Genomic DNA, 21,099 nt, shown 5'->3' with positions numbered 1-21,099 from the left:
TCAATTTCAAGGGACCTTCTTGTCACAGAGGACCCCTGATGCAGACCTCCAGTTATTCCATCCTGCCTGAATTCGGTGTCTCACCTCTTGGTCCATGCTTTTATCAGTGTGAAAACAATAGTAAAGTGTGTTCTTTCAAACCCAGTAGTGTTGATTATAAAATTATTTTTTCTCAATTTTATCTAGGGTTGTATTTGATGGCATAAGTTTATGGGAGTTTTATCCTTGTTGCCAATGCACGATAATAGCCATTAGCAGCTTGAACAGTTTTCTCAGCTTCAGCTACAACTTGGTTTAAATTCAAAAGTATATTTCTTTGTTGATCTTAGATCTATAATGAATGAAGTTATTAAATAAAATATCTCGTTCCTAGTGTACATAATGTCATTTATAATATAACTACAGTAATTGTTTACTGTCGTACAATGGTTGAAATACAAGGCAAATGGATGTTATTATCCAATTCGGTTGTACTTAGCAAAAAAAGTTGCTTCTCGTTTGGTTGTTCATGGCTGTACACATTTATGCAAGGAGTATTACATTAAAGCAATACTTTCATCATTCTCTTTTGCTGTTTTTGAATTTATTTAACTAGAAGATGGGATAAAGTTAGGCTATTGTGATTTGGTCTCTCGCTCCTGTAGGGTATCGTAAAATCGGATTATTGTAAGGCGAATTTTCGTAACTTGAACACTACCTGTACACCGTATAAACCTTATTATATCTTTATATACTCTTTCTATTATATTTGTATACAATATTTGTTATTTATAAATGTATTTTCCTTATTTAATAACATGAAACATCAAAATATGGGGTGGCATTTTGAGGGTTGGAACGGATTAAGGGCATTTTAAGTATTTACAATGGAGAAAATTGATTTGATGCGCAAACAAATTGAGCTACGAGCTCGGCCACCGAAGGAATTAAACTCGTAGGTCAAGGTACCACTGGACTTAAAAACTTCTGTGTTTTTTAAAGTTATGGTAATACTATCCTATATTATTTGGATTGAATCATACCTACAGTTAAAGTTACCTTATATCTTCACACCATTAGGTGCAATCAGCATTCAAAAGAAAACCAAATAACGCTTGGCTAACCCGCTAGGACTGTCTCTGTCAACACCTGTTTCTTTCATACTAACCTACAGAACTAATATTTGCTTTTATCTTTCATGCCCATTACCTGGACGACAAACCTACCAACATTGAATCCTAAACATTCAATACAAACATTAAAATACTGCATAAATATGCATTCATATATATCCCTTAAATACATGTGGAATTTACACCCAAAAAAATGGGAAACAAGCCAAATGGTCTCTAAGAAATTAGACCGCTGTAGTTTTTTCCTGGTTGTTTAAAGTCAAAACAAGCAGATTCGCCCCTGTCCGTTGGGGGAGCGACGAAGCTCCCCCCAACGCCAAGCCATTACTTCTTTAAGCAAGTGCATTGACTGGCATGTTAATTAAAGTGGGAGGAGGGAGGTTGCGTATTAGTTTTGCAGGTAATTATTCAAAAATTAATTTTAAAATTGCAAATTCATTTCTTTCATACTAACCTGCAGAACTAATATTTCCATGATTCCCAACATTGAAAATTGGATGGTGGGATGCAATTAATGGCATTCAACAAGCTTTTTTATAACCTTATAATGTAATATCCTAAAAGTGGCTTACCAAACTGACAATGCAGGCTTGCAGTTTCACAGAAAAATTGTGGCCAATTGTCAGTAAGTTGTTATGTCAGTCCATTTGCCCAAGGTGGCTTTTTAAGCTCTAGCCCCAGTCAGACCACCATATATGAAGGTAGCAGGTAATTGTCTTTAGTTTTGGACTGTCGGTTATGGGTTTTCAACTCAGACAGGATGAGCGTTCTCTTTCCCTGTAAGGATCCTTTGGCAAGTCTCGCTATGAGGACCTTACATCCTGTTGTGGTTCCAGTGTTTGGCGACAGTACTTGCCAGTAAGAAACTTTTTCTCCCCAGTAAAAAGCCTTTAGTTCGCTTGGCTGAACTCTGTTTTTCTTTTTCTGGCTGCAATAACCCATCATCCTCATACTATGTGGTAGTCAGCTAACTTTAACTGTAGGAAAGATTCATTCCAAATAATAATTTTCGTGGTAACATTAATTATTTGGATACGTACTGTTAAAGTGGAAACCCATCTAACCTCCCCACATCTTAGTGGTTGGTCTTGAAGAAATATGATAGAACGTAAACGTTCCAGCACCATCTGGTGGGAAAGAGGTGAATACAATGACAGTTAGTGAGTTAGCCAAGCATATTTTAATTTTTCAAAAGTGCAGATTGCACCAAACATCATGAAGGTAAAGCTAACTTTAACAAGTACTTAGTGAAGTATCCAAATAATTAATTTTATCTTGAAAATTGTTACTATTTTGATGATTTCTGGCTTATTTTCTCGGTATTGTGCATGTTTTCTGTTTTTGCATTATGTCATCTACAAGAAGTAGAGATGAAAGCATTAGGCTGTACAGGAAAGAATTTGTGGAAGCCAAATGTTCCGGTTGTGCATGATTGCCAGGTAGCCTATGTGTTAGTCTAGCTGTTTAGGCATGAGTGTAGTTTTCTTGACGTGATGATAATGAGTGATGTGATGAGAGGATTTTATGAAGTATTGGAAGATGCTAGAAGCCAATGGATTGCATAGACAGTTTGTTAGGGCACGCCATAAGCCTACTTGTCTTCCAGTGTTGCTCTTCCTCCTCCTCCATTAGCCTACCTGGTAGCATAGGTTATCCTCTCTCACTCCTACTGCTCTGCCTTCTTTTGCTCCCTGAGGTTCAGGAAAAAAATAAGTAATTGAGAAATGTTCTCATATTATGGTTAAAAATTTGACCATAAATATATTAGGATGGAGGTCAACATTTTCTTCCATTTCAGTTCCTGCATTAGACTTGGGGGCTTTAACCACGATTTAGTTGATTCTCCTTTAGTATTTAAGGAGCACGCCAACTGCCGAATTTCAGGGAATTGTCATATTTTAGTTATTAATAGTTTTCAACTGTTTTATGTATAGATAAACATATCCTGAAATATTAATTCTTAAAAAAAATGTTTAGAGGGGTTTTTTAACAATTTTGTTCATCACTTGTATGGCACTGTGAACCACAAATTATTAAAAAAAAAAAAAAACTTGTAAAAAGTCTATAGGACTAATTCTGGATAGGATCAAGTGAGTTATACATATTTTTACTGTTTTCTATGTGAATAAACATATCTTGAAGCATTTTTGGGCTCAAGCCGTGTCACCGGTGAAATGTCTCGTTAGCCATTTCTAATATATAAAACTAATGCTAAATATACTAGAGAATAAACCAAAGGGACTGACTGAGGTTACTACCCTCAGGCGAGCACTTTTGTAAAATAAAAATGTCGTGTATAAACCAGGGGCGAGTAATACAGCCACGTTTCCTTCAACCCCACAGAATGATCCTCGTCAACAATCCCCAACATACGAGGTGCCGTTATACAGGCCGCCTCCCCGCCACCAACACCCTCCTCCCGAGCGCCATCTACAACATCTTAAGTTAGCACAGCGACCTGGTAGCACGAGATTTTTATATCTGTGTATTATTTCAACTTTTCATACAATCAACTTACCTGTCAGATATATACATAGCTAAGACTCCGTCGTCCCCGACAGAAATTCAAATTTCGCGCCACTCGCTACAGGTAGGTCAGGTGATCTACCGGCCTGCCCTGGGCGGCAGGACTAGGAACCATCCCCGTTTTCTATCATATTTTCTCTGTCGCCGGTGGTATCAACATTGTTGTTATTACCTCCTGACTTAGATTCATTTTTCAACATTTGATCAACGTTTTTCGGCTTTTTGGTGACGTATTTGGATCGTGTTTTGGCATTCGCTACTGTGGACTGTTTTTGGAATAACTCTTTTGGATTTTTCTCAGTATGTCTGATTCTAATGTGAGTGTGAGAATGTGTGTGAATGTAGGCTGCAGGGTGAGGATACCGAAGGCTTCGGTTGATCCTCACACTGTATGCCGTAAATGTAGGGGGGTTCAGTGTTCTGCTATTAATACTTGTAAGGAATGCGAGGGATTGAATGCAGAAGAGTGGAAGACTTTGACTTCTTATTTGAAGAAGTTAGAGAGGGATAGAGTTAGACGACTGAAAGGTGTGAGTTCAAGGCCTATTGAGCCTTTCACGGATAATTCTAATCCTACTGATTGTAGATTCTCCCTATATATCTCATTCTCAGAGTGCTTTTTCGGATTCGGCATCGGAAATCGCCAATCTGAAAGCTACTATTAGAGACATGAAGTCCAAGATGGCTGACTCTAAAGGTAAGGCTAGTGATAGTGAACATTTCAGTGAAGTGAGTTCTCCCAGTGTTGTGGAGGGGGCGTTTGATCGTCCCTGCGACGCTCCCAGGCCTAGACCTCTTCCAAGCTCCCATGCCCAGAGGAGAAGGAAAGTCGAAAGCCTTAAGGAGGTCGTGGGGAATCCCCAACGGTCAGACGTCCCTTCAGCTAGCTCTGCTTCATGGCAGGCGGCTCAAGGGCGCTATAGAAAAAGCGTCCTTCGCGAGTGTTTCTCGTCCTCTCCCTCTCCCTCACCTTAAACGAGGGTGGAAGGAGTCGAACTTATCGAGACCGCTGAAGCGTCATATGAAGGCCGACATAGATTCGAGCCCAGAGCGCTTCTCAGATGACGCTCCGTCTGCGATTAAGAAAGCGAAGGTGGCGTCAGCGTCACCTGACGCTGGTGCGGAAGTACCCCTTCATTCTTCTTCCCCGAGTGATGACGAAAGGCGTCATGCACTAGATGTGGGAGAAGCGTCAAGAAAGATAATTTTGGCGGTTCAGGAACAACTGTCATCTCTTGTGGGAGTGTTAGCGCCCCGTCGGAAGGACGTGACGCTTCCAATTAAGAAGTCTCGTCCTCTCTCACCTGCTCGAAGAGAAGCGTCAGACAAGACGTGAAAAATGCGAAACGTCTTGCAGAAGCTGCGAGTCGAGAGCTAGAACGGGGGCTTACGAGAGTTTCGTAAAGCCTGAGAAACGTAAGACGTCTTTTAGAAGTGAAGCGTCATTCAAAGCGGATCTTAGACGTGACGCTCCATCCAATATTGTGACGCCAAGTAGGACGCCTTTAGAGAGCGGAGCGTCTTCCAAGCGCGAACGTCATCAAGACGTCAGCAAGAGACGTCAGCCAGACTGCCAGACGCTCGGAGAACGGGAAGCGTCATACAAGGCGTCTTCTAAAGTTCAAGAGAAGACGGAGCTTGTGACGCCTTCCAGGTCTTTTAAAACGGGAAAGAGGAAAGAGTATCATTCCCTTAGCCCCTCTCCTATTAGGAGTTTGTCTCCTCCAGAAGAGGAAAGTTCAGAAAGGAGAACGGAGACTCAGATAAATCTCGAGTTGGAGGAAAACTCGGATGATGAAGATCATGGAAGAGAGGGTTTGTCCAACTATAAGGTTTTGACTACCCTGCTTCTTGAGGAGTATGGAGACGAGTTGACTCCTGCTGCTCCTCCTTCTCCGCGCTCGCTCTTTTCCAGTACTAAGACGAAGAAGCCCTCGTCTTTTCTAAACATGAAACCCACCATCTCGATGAAGCGGGCATTACACGCCTTAGACTCATGGATGAAGTCTAAGAAAGACTTAGTCAGGACAGTCTTTTGCATGCCTCCAGCAAGATTAGCTGGGAAAAGAGGCATATGGTATAAGACGGGAGAGAATATGGGTATCGCTCTCCCTTCTACAACAGAGGCAAGATTTTTCGACTTTGGTTGACGCTTCAAGGCGTCCAAGTCTCAATTCTGCACGAATTACATGGAGTATTTCTGAACTGGATCATCTCCTCAAGGGACTCTTTCATGTATTGGAAGTCTTCAACTTCTTAGATTGGTCCCTTGGGGTGATGTCCAAGAAAGCTCATGATTCAGAAGGAATCGAACCTGAAGCCCTGTTATGCATTTTGTCTTGCATTGACAAAGCGGTACAGGATGGTTCTTTTGAAGTCTCTTCATTATTTGGAGCAGGTCTTTTAAAGAAAAGGACGGTGTATGGCGCCTTCTTAACAAAGGCAGTCTCGCATGCTCAAAGGGCAGCTCTACTGTATGCGCCTCTTTCTGACTTTTTGTTCCCTTCTCAGTTAGTGAAGGACGTTGCTCACTCTTTAACTGAGAAGGCGACTCAGGATCTTCTGACGCAGTCAGCTAGGAAGAAGAAACCTGTTTCGGTATCTGACAAGAAAGGACCTAGTACATCAATGCAGCCCTTTCGAGGTGGTCCGACCTCCAGACCTCCCGCAAGAAGGAAGGCTCCGGAGAAGAGAGGTAGGTCTGCCTTTCGTCCCTTTATTTGGGAAAATGAAACATCTCTCCTCCAAGCACCAGTAGGTGCCAGGTTCCTGGGATTCGTGGAGGCCTGGACACTGATAGACGCGGACGCGTCTTCATTGACTATCATAAGGAAGGGATATCGTATCCCTTTCCTGAACACTCCTCCCCTAACGTCAATACCAAGGGAACTATCAGCCAAGTACAAGGACCCTGTGCTGAGGGATACTCTTCGATCGATGGTGGAACAAATGTGGGACAAGAGAGCGATAGAACTAGTACTGGATCAAAACTCCCCGGGGTTTTACAATCGCCTTTTTCTAGTGGCGAAAGCCTCGGGAGGCTGGAGACCAGTACTGGACGTCAGCTCTCTGAACAAATTTGTTCAGAAGGAGAAGTTCTCCATGGAGACTTCTGCTTCAGTCCTAGCGTCATTACGACAAGGAGACTGGATGGTGTCTCTAGATCTCCAGGACGCCTACTTTCACGTCCCGATCCACCCTTCATCGAAGAAGTACCTCCGTTTCATGACGGGGGGAAGGATCTTTCAGTTCAGAGCCTTGTGTTTCGGCCTGTCCACAGCTCCTCAGGTCTTCACAAGCCTGATGAAGAATGTGGCGAGATTTCTTCACCTCAAAGGATGTGAATGTCTCTATGTATCTAGACGACTGGCTCATCAGGGCCAGATCGGAGAGACAGTGCTTGGAGGACCTAAAGTTGACTCTGGAATTGACCAAGACGTTGGGATTGCTTGTGAACCTCGAGAAGTCTCAGCTGAACCCCAGACAAGACCTAGTCTATCTGGGGATTCGGATGGATTCTCGGGGTTTTCGAGTTTTTCCTTCGCAAGAGAGAACCGCAAAAGGTTTGAGGATAATCTCTCTCTTCTTAGAGAAGCAACAAACGTCGGCGAGGGAATGGTTGAGCCTTCTGGGGACGCTTTCCTCGCTGGAACGATTCTTCCCTCTAGGAAGACTTCATATACGTCCACTTCAATTCTTCCTCAAGAGGTCTTGGAGCTGGAAAACCGGACAACTATCGGACGTTTTTCCCATCCCAGTGGAGATAAAGGCACACCTACAGTGGTGGTTGCTACCTCTGGAAGAGAACAAAGGGATCTCTCTAAGAACACAGAACCCAGACCTAGTGTTGTTCTCCGACGCGTCGGAGAAGACAGGTTGGGGAGCGACATTAGGCTCAGAGGAAGTGTCAGGCACCTGGGAACCAGCACAGGTGTCCTGGCACATAAACTGCAAGGAGCTCTTCGCCGTACATCTGGCCTTAAAGAGCCTAGAAACTCTGGTGTCAAACAAGGTAGTGCAAGTAAACGTGGACAACACCACCGCACTTGCCTACATTCGGAAACAGGGAGGGACGCACTCCTCGTTCCTTTACGAGCTCACGAGAGACCTATTACTTTGGACGTCTCACAGGAACATCTCCCTGCTGACAAGATTCGTACAGGGAGTAAGGAATGTGAGGGCGGACAGGCTCAGCAGGAGGAACCAGGTCCTTCATACAGAATGGACTCTACACGAGGAAGTGTGTCTCGATCTCTGGTCTCTGTGGGGAACTCCTATGCTGGATCTCTTCGCAACATTCATTTCAAAAAGGCTCCAGTGTTTTGCTCGGTCGTGGAAGATCCAAGAGCAATTATGGTAGACGCCTTCCTGCTAAACTGGTCTCGAGTAGACGTTTATGCTTTTCCCCCATTCAAAATCCTGGGGTTGGTAATGAAAAAGTTTGTGGCGTCAAAAGAGACGAGGATGACGTTAATAGCCCCCTTTTGGCCGGCCCAGGAATGGTTCACGGAGGTGGTAGAGTGGATCGTAGACTTTCCAAGATCCCTACCAAGAAGGACGGATCTTCTCAGACAACCACACTTCAAGAGTGGGCCTACCATCAAAACCTCCCCGCTCTCGCTCTGACTGCCTTTCGACTATCGAAAGACTTGTCAGAGCGAGAGGCTTTTCTCGCGAAGTGGCGAGCGCGATCGCGAGAGCACGCAGAACCTCCACTACGAAAGTATACCAGTCGAAGTGGGAGGTATTTAGAAGGTGGTGTAGAACCAAGAAGTTGTCCTCCTCCTCTACCTCTATAGCGGAAATTGCTGATTTCTTGCTATTCCTGAGAGTAAAATCTCATCTAGCCGTATCCACAATAAAGGGATACAGGAGTATGCTCTCGGCTGTATTCAGGAACAGAGGATTAGATCTGGCAAATAACAAAGATCTCCACGATCTCATAAGATCTTTTGAGACTTCAAAGTCTAAGGAACCAATACCTCCGAACTGGAACCTGGACGTAGTCCTCAAATATCTGTCTTCGGATAGATTCGAACCTCCTCATCTGGCATCGTTTAGAGACATAACTAGAAAATGCCTATTCCTTATATCTTTAGCTACGGCAAAAAGAATTAGTGAATTACAAGCTCTGCAGGATAAAGTAGGATTCAAGGGAGACTCGGCGATTTGCTCGTTTAAGACCCTGTTTTTAGCGAAAAACGAGAATCCCACGAATCCTTGGCCTAAGTCATTCGAAGTCAAAGGAATGTCGAGTCTTGTAGGCAGAGAAGCAGAGAGGTCTCTATGCCCTGTTAGAGCTCTGAAGTTCTACCTTCAGAGAAAGCGTCAGTTGGGAGGCTCTAAGACAAGGTCTTTGGTGCGCGGTAAAAGACCCCACAAGACTGATGTCCAAGAATGCTCTGGCGTTCTTTGTAAGAAACGTCATTACGGACGCTCATAAGGTCTGTCCTGACGAACAATTACAACTACTGAGAGTAAAAGCTCATGAAGTAAGAGCGGTTGCGACGTCTCTCTCGTTTTATAAGAATATGTCGCTTAAAAACATCATTGATACGACATACTGGAGATGCAACTCAGTATTTGCATCTCATTACTTGAAAGACGTACGTGTGACGTATGAGAAGTGTTTTTCTCTAGGTCCTATCGTATCGGCAGATACGATTCTGGGTACGGGAGCCGACACCAATCCTTAAATGTATATACTGTTCTTCTTTTTGGATATTGGTCGAGAGTCTCTTCGAACAATGGAGGATTTGGCTCGCACGGGCGGCCGTCTATGTTGTTCAGTAAGAGAATTCTTGCCATATCCAATTAGTTGAGTATAATTTTTTTTTTGGAAAATTATGTATGTGTGCGTAGTGGTTTTGAGTTACGGTTGTTGTGACGAGTTCGGGGATAACTCGTAACAATCCTTAGTTCTAACATATGGTTAGGATCAGGTGGTCGGGATTGGTTGTGTGCTCCTTCATAAGGTGTATTGTCATATAAGTGGATCAGCACCCATTGACAAAGTCCTTTTAGGCTCTGCCGAGTAAGCGGATAAGACCCCATCGGCAGACCCACAAGAACTCTTGGCCATAGATCATATATCTCGCTAAAGTTTCTTGAGGTGATGCAGACTACTGGGCAAACACCCACGAAGTCTACCACCTATCAGGTAGGAACCAAGGTTTTATTTATACCTACAACATATGTTGTTTACCTGTCTATTCCATATAGTAGCTGTCTCTTACCCTCCACCGAAGGGTGCCAATCAGCTATGTATATATCTGACAGGTAAGTTGATTGTATGAAAATGATATTGTTATGTTACAATAAATAAAGTTTCATACATACTTACCTGGCAGATATATACAATTAAAGGCCCACCCAGCCTCCCCGCAGGAGACAGGTGGAAGAGAGAAAATATGATAGAAAACGGGGATGGTTCCTAGTCCTGCCGCCCAGGGCAGGCCGGTAGATCACCTGACCTACCTGTAGCGAGTGGCGCGAAATTTGAATTTCTGTCGGGGACGACGGAGTCTTAGCTATGTATATATCTGCCAGGTAAGTATGTATGAAACTTTATTGTAACATAACAATATCATTTTTGTCGCTTTATTGTGATTCAACGATGGCAGCTTCCGTCCCATCTAAGTTGAGTACTCAGAACATGCTTTGATTTACTTTTTAGGTGGTAGATCGCCGTTTTTAAGAAGTTTAAGCTCGTTTTTACCGACGCTTCACGTTGCGTTTTCGTGGTCTTCGTCCGCATGGCGACCGTTGTTTACGCTTGGGCGATATTTCTACCTAATTTTGTAATTTATGATCTTTATGCGCTTGGTTTTCTGAGGAGTGTCTTCCTTGGTAGTAAATTTTGGTAATATCGAAACCTTATGGCTAGGATCGAGTGTTATTCGTTCCGTTATTTTCGATACTTTTATATATATATATATATGTATTTATACGTAAGGAAGATACTCTTTGATTTCCAAGTTTAGGGAGTCCTAGTACTCCTTTATTTAGCATTTAGTCAAACCCTTTTTCTTTTAGTTAGAGCTTTTTCGCAAGGTAAATTCACCTTTTACCTTTCGTGTTTAGGCCTAGCACCTAGGTTAGGTTGCGCTCTGAACCCCGCGTGGTGGCATATCTGTGCTGTTTTTAAGCGTAGGCTATATGTTGGATTTTAGCTCTTGTATCCGAGATTTCGATCCCAGGCGATTCAAAATTTAATCATATTAGAGCTATAGGGGTTCTAATTAGAGTAACCTAGCGTAGGTTATTTAGGCTAGCCTATCCTAGTAGGCTACTTCTTGTTCGCCGTCTTTCTTTCAGTCTGTCCTCTTTTGACTTTCCATCAACGGTCGATTAGCTGTTGGGAAACAGCGTCTGATCTTTAATTATAACCTAATAGGCTTGCTTTTAGGCTAGATCCTGCGGCCGTTTGATGGAGTAGGTTTCATATTAGTTCATAGAACTGATTACCTACTAGTCATCTTTAGATGGAGAGACAGTTAGAAGGGAGGCGGATGAGAAGTGGGGAACGTTTGCAGTGTTAACTTTTGGGTCTCGAGTTGAGTTGGTTGTCTTCATAGAATATCGTTTCTTTATCTCCGACCGCCGGACTCCGGGGGGGCAGAGTGAGAAACAATTATTTTTCTATTTACATCTTTCATCCCCTCTTCGTTCTATTTAGACGTGAAGGATCACAAGATTGATGTTTTGACAACCAGTTCCTCACGGTTCGACTCATTTTGTTTTCATTTCAAACGTGACTGGCTCCTTCCTTCGTATCCCGGTAGTTCCGGGATACCAGCAGGGAAGGGTAGGTCTTCTCCCCACAATGAGTTATGTTTTTATAGTATACATAGACTAAATTTGACGTTAAGTTCCTGCTGATGTTCAAGTCGTGGTAGGTCCGGAGAACTGGACCCGGATACGTTTGAATTTCATAGGGAATTGGTTGAATTATGTATACGATCGTCTGCTAATTCATTCGGGATCGTGGTAGGTCTAGTACTAGGCCCGGATACCATCCTGCTGGATTGGCATCTCTGACATTCATTTATCTTTAGCTCTAACTGTAGTAATTTTATCCGGTCGGTGGTAGGTCTATTAATATAGGCCCGGATACCGTTAGGATGATGAAATTTATATTGTTTAGCATGTTTTATAATTATTTCATTTTGTTTTACACCGTTTTTTCTAGACGTTGGCAGGTCCTGAAAAACGGACCCCCGCCGGATATCGTGCGGAAATAACGGTGGTTCATTTATTGTGTTTATCTTTTACCCATATCCTCTTTATTATGAAATTCTGTAGTCCGGCGATGCCGGATTACTATTTTTATAGAGGCACACTGCGGTTTAAGAGATATTATATGTGTTTTCCGAGCTTCCTTCCCTCCTGACTATTTTTGTTGGCCTCTCATTCCGGCGATGCCGGAATTTGAGTAGAGGGAGGTGAGGATTCTCAAGAAAATTGTAAATTTATATCATCCAAAATTTTCCGGGGGGTACCCCTGGAAAATTACTGTTATAGTTTAACACGATGATTGGTGAATACTCATATGTAAATATCTCTTACAGATGTTACAGTGTGCTGAAGTGGGCTGTTCCGCTATGCTACAACAGCCGTGCGGACATGTAGAGTGTCGCACTCACGCGGCATGTGCAGTACAAGTGTTGCAAGAGACGGTCTGGCATTATGAGAGATGCCAGGTCTGCTATGACCTCTACGCACAGATCACTGATGACTCGGTAAGTAGACATATAATCTGTGCTTACTGTTCTCTGTTTTATTAGATGAATGGTTTACTATACATCTGAAGTATTTTTACCTGCGTCTGATCAAGGATTCTCTTCCAGGCCCCTAAAGAGGTGAAAGATACGGCACTCGCCACCTTGAAGATTTGGGTAGGTGGCTTTGGAAGAAATGTAGGGAAAGCTAGGCCCTATATTCTTTCCCGGGATGCGGCTTCCGTCATCTACCCTAATTCGAAAACTTCGGCTGTAGCGGAAGAAGTCGCGGCGCCATATCTTCAAGATATAAATGAAGAATACCATAGTTTAGAACCTTTAGAGGGACCCGAGGCAGAAGTAGTAGCGGAAGTCGGCGGCTTGCACTTATCGTCTGAGCCGATGCAGACGGAGCAGGTAGGTGAGGCAGTAGCTAGTCCTTCTCCGCTTTCAATCTCCTCCTCTGACTTCCCCCTCCTTTTCCTTCTCTTACTCCTTCTCCAGTCGCCTCTCGTGTCCCCTCTCGGACCCCGCCAGGGTTCGAGGGTTTTGGGAACGTTGATGTAACTAAGGCAGCGTCTGTTCGGCCTAAGGTGAAGACCGTGAAGACTAAACAGCTGCCTGCGAAAGTGAAGTCCGGCACCTCGGCCCCTTCTGCCGCGGACTCCAACTCGAAGAGTAGATCTAGCCGAAGCGGCAGCAAGGACAAGTCCTCACGTAGGACTAAGGAGAAGCTTGCTACTCCTTCTCCGGCTCCTTCACCGGCTTCTACCCCGATAGCTGCTGCTATCCTTAGTCCGGCGCCAATTCCGTCACCGACTTTCCCGTCTACATCAGGGGAAGTACCGGTTAACTTAGAGGTTCTGACTTCCCTTCTAATACAGAAAGTTAGTCAAGAAGTTTCCTCTCAAGTAGCTAGGGATATGGCAGCTCTTTCAGGCAAACTGGAATCGCACATGTCTCGTACGGACCAGTCAGTATCAGAGCTGTCAGGGATAGTGAGCCAACATCAGTTAATGATGGCTCAGACAGGTGGAAACCCACAGCTTTTCTCGATCTTGCCTAATGCGGCCAATCTACCTCCCTTTGAAGCAGGCAATCCGTGGCGTTTAGCTTTTGGAGCTGTTTTGCGTGATGGTAAGCTCACTATCGAAGGGTGCGGGACACGCCCGTTAGAAGATTTTGAGTTTCACCCGACAGATTTACAATCTCCTTTCTTAGGCTATGCAAGGTTGACTAAGGAAGCTCTTGTAAGGGAAGATAAGGTTCCGGCTGAGACTCTTATCTTTCCAAGAGAAGCGGCTCAGTCAGCTTGGCTTAGGATTATGAAGGAGATGGAGTGTGTCAACACTAAGATCACTCCATTTAAAGGGAAATACACCACTTTCATTATCCCAAAAGATTACCCGCTGCCTTGCACCACGAAGATCGCCGAGCTGACCCTGAAAGCTGCGGAAGAAGACAAGCCTCTTCCACAATTGAAAGAGACAGACTTGACGTCTTTGTTGATGCCCGAAGATCCTACATACTGGCATCAAACTCCGGAAACGTTCCAGAAAGGGAAGTTGGAAACAGATTGTGCTTCGACACAATTTAATGAGAGACTCCTTAAACTACCTGAGCATCTCATTAAGGCCGAGTTTGAAGCAAGGTGTAGGCTGAGTCGGTCCCTTCACTCAGTCACTTCTGCGGAGATGATTGCTTCCACCTATCCGACTGCTCCGGAATTTCAGGTCCTTACCAAGTCATTGTTAGGCACATTTCAACACGACTTGTTTGATTTCGCTGTGGCGCGAAGAGCCTGCCGGAAGTTTGTCCTAAGACCAGCAACGATCAGACATGAGCCTAATAAGCTCATTAGATCTTCAATATGGGGACCTTTCCTCTTTCCGGAGGATTTAGTAGCTCAGGTTACTCAAGACGCAGTGAGAGCCAATCAATCACTGGCAACCAGATGGGCTCTTAAGTTCAAGCGTCCAGCAGATCCTTCCACGGCAGGCGGTCAGAAGGCCAAGAAGCCAAAGAAGTTTCAACAGAGAAGGTTTCAAAGATCTCCTGCGGTGAACCAACCTTCCACTTCCATGCCTCCACCACAACAATCATACATGTGGGTACAGACACCAGCACCACAGTCTAATCAACCCTTACTTCCATCACCGGCCTACAACCAGACTTATGAGGCTCATACTTCCTTTCAGAGGTATGCTCCTAGAGGAACTAGAGGACGTGGTACCTCCAGACGGGTCGGCGGAGGAGGGGAAGGCTCGCAAGAGCCAGACCTACAGAGGAGGTAGAGGTTCAAGACCAGCTGCCAACCAATGAGACAGCCAAGGTAGGTGGGAGATTAGCTCTATTCAAGCACAGGTGGACATTCAACACCTGGGCACACAGTGTCATATCGAAAGGTCTGGGATGGAGGTGGAAGAAGGGACCACCTCCCCCATACAAGTTTTTTCAAGACCGGACACCAGATCTAGTAGCTTTCACTCAGGAACTACTCCAGAAAAGGGCAATAAAAAGAGTCAGGAACATCAAATTTCAAGGCAGACTATTTTCAGTCCCCAAGAAGGGCACAGACAAGAGGAGGGTGATTCTAGATCTTTCACGGCTCAATTCCAGTATAGTATGCTACAAGTTTCGCATGCTAACCGTGACCCAAGTGAGAACCTTACTTCCCCGTGGAGCCGTCACCACCTCTATAGATCTTACCGATGCTTATTATCATGTGCCCATAGCAAGGAACTTGTCCCCTTACCTAGGGTTCAGATTAGGAAGAGAAGCTTACTCCTTCCGAGTCATGCCGTTCGGCCTCAATATTGCTCCCAGGATTTTCACCAAGTTGGCGGACGTGGTAGTCCAAGAACTTCGGAGTCAGGGAATTCTATTGGCTGCATACCTGGACGATTGGATAATTTGGGCTTCCAACAAAGAGCAATGTCTGGATTCAACCCACAAAGTCATGAGATTTCTAGAAAATTTAGGTTTTCAGATAAATCTTCAAAAGTCAAGACTAGTCCCCAGCTCCAAGTTCCAATGGTTGGGACTACAGTGGGACCTCCAGACACACAGGTTTTCAGTTCCTTGGGAGAAGTGCAAAGAGATTGCGAAAGCCACAAGGCAGTTTATAAGAAACAAACTAGCATCGAGACGGGCCCAGGAAAGGATTCTAGGCTCCCTACAGTTTGTAGCAGTGACCCAACCGGTACTGAAAGCCAGACTAAATGACTTCAACAGAATTTGGAGAAGTCGAGCCAATATAGGCTTAAGAGACGGAGCCAATATAGGCTTAAGAGACAAGTTATCAAGAATTCCCCAGCTCTTACGCAAGAGTCTAAAACCTTGGTCTACAGCCAAGAGTTTAGCAAAGACAGTACCACTTCAGTATCCTCAACCGGATCTGGTGGTTCATACAGACGCATCCCAAAGCGGATGGGGAGGCCATTCCCCTACTCAAAAGTTTCAAGGAAAATGGTCCAAGTCCTTCCAAAGATTCCATATAAATGTGTTAGAAGCCATGGCAGTTTTCCTTACTCTAAAAAGAATGAATCCAAAGAAAGGAATACATATCAGGTTAGTCCTCGACAGTGCAGTAATTGTTCACTGCATCAACAGAAGGGGCTCCAAGTCCAAGTTCGTAAATCATGTGATGATTGCGATCTTCTCTTGAGCACAGAAACGTCGCTGGCACCTATCAGCCACACATCTAGCAGGAGCCAGGAACGTAGTGGCAGATGCTCTGTCAAGGACATCCCCATTGGAGTCGGAATGGACACTGGACGCACAGTCGTTTCAATGGGTGTCCAAGCAGGTCCCGGGTCTCCAAGTGGACCTTTTTGCCACGGAGTCAAATCATCATCTTCGATGCTATGTGGCTCCCAACCTGGACCCTCTGGCATTTGCCACAGACGCATTGTCGCTGGATTGGAATCTTTGGAAGAAAATTTATTTATTTCCACTGGTCAATCTCCTGATGGAAGTCCTTCACAAGCTCAGGACATATCGAGGGAAAGTAGCCTTGATAGCCCCCTGGTGGCCGAAGAGCAACTGGTTCCCTCTAATACTGGAATTGAAGCTCCGTCCCAGACGGATCCCCAATCCAATACTGTCACAAATAGTACAAACCAAGAAAGTATACGCTTCCTCAAACAGTCTGCAAGCCCTAACTTTATGGAGTTTATGAAGATGGCAGCTCTTCATGATTCTGGAATTGATCCGGAAAATATTACATTCCTGGAATCTGATAAAAGAGATTCTACTCTTAGACAGTATGACTCTGCTCTTAAGAGGTTGGTTAAATTTGTGAAAGAAAAGGAAGTGCAGGTTATGACAACCAATCTAGCAATTTCATTTTTTAAAGAATTGTTTGATCAAGGCTTAGCTCCTGGTACTATTACGACTATGAAATCTGCCCTTAAAAAGATTTTCCTGGTAGGGTTTGGGATAGATTTAACTAGTTCCTATTTCTCCTCTATCCCTAGAGCTTGCGCAAGGCTGAGACCTATACATAGGCCTCTGTCTGTTTCCTGGTCTCTAAATGAAGTTTTGAGACTGGCCTCCAGTATTGATAATGAATCCTGTCAGTATTTACCCTACTTAGGAAAACTCTATTTTTATTAAGTTTAGCCTCAGGAGCAAGAATTTCTGAACTGTCGGCCTTGTCTAGAGATCCAGGCCATATAGATTTCCAACCTAATGGTAATGTTTTACTTTCACCAGACAAAACCTTCTTAGCCAAAAATGAAAGTCCACAAGATAGATGGACTCCTTGGTCAATAGTTCCTCTCCCTCAAGACGCTTCTCTCTGTCCAGTTCAATCTCTCAAATCTTATTTAGATAGAACGTCATTTAAGTCCTCAGGCCCCTTATTCATGAGAGAAAAAGGAGGAACAATTACTATGAGAGGTATCAAACAACAAATTCTTTACTTTATTAAACAGGCAGATCCTGACTCATTTCCCCTGGTTCATGATGTCAGGGCAATTGCTACCTCTATTAACTATTTTCAGCATATGAATTTTGAAGGTTTGAAAATGTACACTGGGTGGAAATCTTCGACAGTTTTCAAACGCCACTACCTTAAATCTCTTAATGCACTTAAGTTCCCTGCCGTGGCTGCAGGAAGTATTGTAGTTCCTGAAAACTCTTAACTTCCTCTTTCTTTGACACCTCCTTTTTTATTTCCCACTTGCCTGCCTCACCTAGTTGTTCAACCCTGCTTTCCTCTCCCTCGGGCCTTCAACAGGCACGGGTGGGGAGTGTTGTATTAGCTTGTTTTAAGAGATCCTTTGGTACCAAGTACTGCTGTATTGTTATAATTTTGTATTACCTTTAGACTTTACAGGTGAACTCCTGTAGCTGTACATAAATTCATTTTTTGAATTCTCTCATTTTGTTAAGTTGTGAAAGGTCTTTTGTTAACAATACAAGTTTTTTGTATATTGGGGTTTATATATATTAAAATTTTTTTTTTTATATTTAAATGGTTTAGTTCTCCTTCCTTGTTACAGTATTTTCTTTAATTTTCAGCTTGCCCCATTTCTCTGGTACGATTTCACCGGTGACACGGCTTGAGCCCAAAAAAGGGATTTTGACGGAGGAAAAATCTATTTTTGGGTGAGGAGCCGTGTCGCCCGGTGAACCCACCCCTTAGTAATGTATTGATCTCCCACCCGGTGGTGGTACAAGCTGAGGGTTGCTAACTCTAGATGTTGTAGATGGCGCTCGGGAGGAGGGTGTTGGTGGCGGGGAGGCGGCCTGTATAACGGCACCTCGTATGTTGGGGATTGTTGACGAGGATCATTCTGTGGGGTTGAAGGAAACGTGGCTGTATTACTCGCCCCTGGTTTATACACGACATTTTTATTTTACAAAAGTGCTCGCCTGAGGGTAGTAACCTCAGTCAGTCCCTTTGGTTTATTCTCTAGTATATTTAGCATTAGTTTTATATATTAGAAATGGCTAACGAGACATTTCACCGGGCGACACGGCTCCTCACCCAAAAATAGATTTTTCCTCCGTCAAAATCCCTTTATTGCTAAAAGAAAAAATGGTTTAGATTGGTTCCTGGACAATTTTGTTCCTTACTTGTACAGCACTGTGAATGACAAATTATAAAAATACATGTAAAAAGTGTCAAAATAACTTGAACAAAAATATTTGTCACCCACTAAAATTTTACTCACTGCATAAAGTAGGCAAGGTGGGTTAGTCAGCCAGAGCACAAATTTATCAAATCAAAAGTCCCTTTGAATGCTTTGTCAACAAACAGAAGAAACAACTGACTACATTGACACTAACACCATGTATTGTAAAGTTAATAAATATTGACTTTACAATGGTGTTTTTTCTGTTCAAGCTGAGCAGTCTCTATGTTTTGTAAAATGGTTAATAAGCAAGTTATAACTGATTGTTTTTTAATGCGTCCAATATTTAAGAAAATCTGTTCTTCATAACTTAATGTTAGTATAGATATAAAATATTTTTATTGTTTATTTTCATATAATAATTATAGGACAAAAAAAAAGAAACAAACCAATTTTTTTACTTCAAGCTTTCCAAATTTTACTCTTGATCATGCTGCTCTAGATTTATGTGAAAGCGAACTTAGCAGCTGTACAAAATCTTGAAGACACTAACCAAAAATACCTAAATGAATTCCAGAACAAGTTAAACCTTGATGCAAAATGAGTTGTTCTTGCTCAGAATCAAAAGGAAAGCTATATTACTGTACTTGTAAATCCTCAAATAAATATTGATTGATAATGCAAAAATCTCATCACATGAGGAAAATTCAATTTGGTTAACCAGTATCGTGCAAGTATCCCTTTTGCAGAGAGCAAAAGATACTCAGTAAATATGAAAATTATGATTAGAAGTATAATAAGGCCATTGCAAAAGCTGAAGCAACCAATTTTCCTAGGGAAATTGTAAGCAGTGCACATAATGATAGACACATAAACTGCTGACTGCAAGACCTTACAGTATCTACCTAATGGGCCAACCTATCTATTGCTCTTTTCTTTACAGGGACAAAGTCTGTGACATTATTAGGGATATTTTCCAGAAAATCTGGTACAAAAGCTTGGCTTTTCAGGTTAATGTTGATGATTTATGAGTTATTTGGAAAGTAAACTTACATGTAGTTAACATCTCAGAAGTAAATTTAAACTAAAATGCTTTTTTCTTCAACAGGCCAAATACCATAACAGTTGCAGACTTTGGTTGTGGTGAGGCAGTTCTAGCAGCCAGTGTTCCTCAAAAGGAAGTCTATTCCTTTGATCTGGTGGCTTTAAACCCAAGGGTAACAGTTTGTGATATGGCTCACACTCCTTTGCCGTCAAAGTCAGTAGATGTGGCAGTGTTCTGTCTGTCACTGATGGGTACAAATATCAAAGATTTTGTATTGGAAGCCAGCCGTGTTCTCAAAAAAGGGTAAGATACACAGTGTTATACTTCATTTGTCAGGTGAATTTAATCAATTTCATTTTTTAGATTTTTCACAAGTAAATAGAAGTAAAAAGGGAAGTTTTTACAGTTACTTTATAAAAGAATTAATTTTGTAATATTTTGTAAATTAAAGTAATACAGCAACTGAGCAAACTCGTAATGTTATATTGGATGAATTCATGGTCGTTATGAAGACATCATAACTTTCTTATGATGGCTGAAGAATCGTCAACATACACAGCAATAGGGTTTTCATCTTAGTAAACCCAGCAACATTCCTTTGTAATTTAGACCTTGGAACTTTTCATTAGGAAAAGAGAGGAGATTGTCAGAATGATGTTTTTCAAGCAAGAAATAAAATTCATTATTATAAATCCTTAAACCCTAAACAGTCTTTGTGTGGAACCCATGAAGCAAAAAAATTCTGGAACAAAAAAGTGTGTCACTATTCACTTGAAGACTACTGAACTTTTCCACAGTGTACGTATTAAGAGAGGCTATAATATTTAGTGCATTTTCATTCAATCTTCATCTTTTGTTTTGTGATTAAATACTGTGTGAGTTGTACATTCCATTAACTGAACTGAATATAGAATTTAAGCTAAAGGCCAAGCACTAGGACTTATGGTCATTCAGAGCTGAAATGGAAATTATCAGTTAAGGGTAACGAGGAAAACCTTGCAGTTGCATTTTGATTTGTTGTTAGGAGGGGGTGGAAAATAAGATGGAAGAAAGGGAATATGAAATAGGTACAGTAAAAGGAATGAAAGGGGTTGCAGCTATGGGCCGAAGGCATGCTGCAAAGAACATTAAGTAATGCCTACCGTGCACCTTATGAGGTGCATTGACGGCACTAGCCCCCCTACACAGTACATTCCATTAACTTTCAGCTGGCAACTAGAACATTGCTGGCTTGTTACTGCTCAGATGTTTCTTCCCATGTATTCTAGTTTTTTCATGTCAGTCATGAAATTTTAGCATTGGAATAGTTTTCAGTTAATCCGTTGTAGTTTTCTTTCAGTTTTTATTTTCCTACTCACAATTCTAGCTTGGGATTTTCTTGATGAATGTAAATGGCTTTTAACTTGAATTTGTACCCCTTCCCTTTTTTTCTCATTGAGGTTCCTCATTTGTACAGTAACATCTACTTAGCAATATTATGCTTGGTGGGTCTCTTTCATTATGAAAGTGGCCATTATAAAAAGAATCCATCCAACACAAACTCAATACTTATGGAAGCTCTCCTTTCTAAAAAGCTTTTTGCCAACTCCCTCCATTTTTCCCTTATGACTAGA

At 42.6% G+C, this 21,099-nt stretch overlaps 1 protein-coding gene across 2 annotated transcripts in view; it reads left to right on the top strand.

Annotated features, from left to right (window-relative positions):
- The window catches only part of LOC135196985 (ribosomal RNA-processing protein 8-like), a gene marked incomplete at its 5' end in the record, with an annotated part of 58,855 nt that overhangs the window by 27,217 nt on the left and 10,539 nt on the right, over positions 1–21,099 (top strand). For both annotated transcript variants that reach the window (XM_064223864.1, XM_064223865.1), the window contains 1 exon segment: positions 19,550–19,789. In XM_064223864.1, coding sequence (XP_064079934.1) covers positions 19,550–19,789 — 240 coding nt within the window.

This window comes from Macrobrachium nipponense, chromosome 18 (genome assembly GCF_015104395.2).
Source record: "Macrobrachium nipponense isolate FS-2020 chromosome 18, ASM1510439v2, whole genome shotgun sequence".
Taxonomy (NCBI): domain Eukaryota; kingdom Metazoa; phylum Arthropoda; class Malacostraca; order Decapoda; family Palaemonidae; genus Macrobrachium; species Macrobrachium nipponense.
The sequence above is the reverse complement of the archived record's forward strand: the minus strand, read 5'-3'. Positions and strand labels throughout refer to the sequence as shown.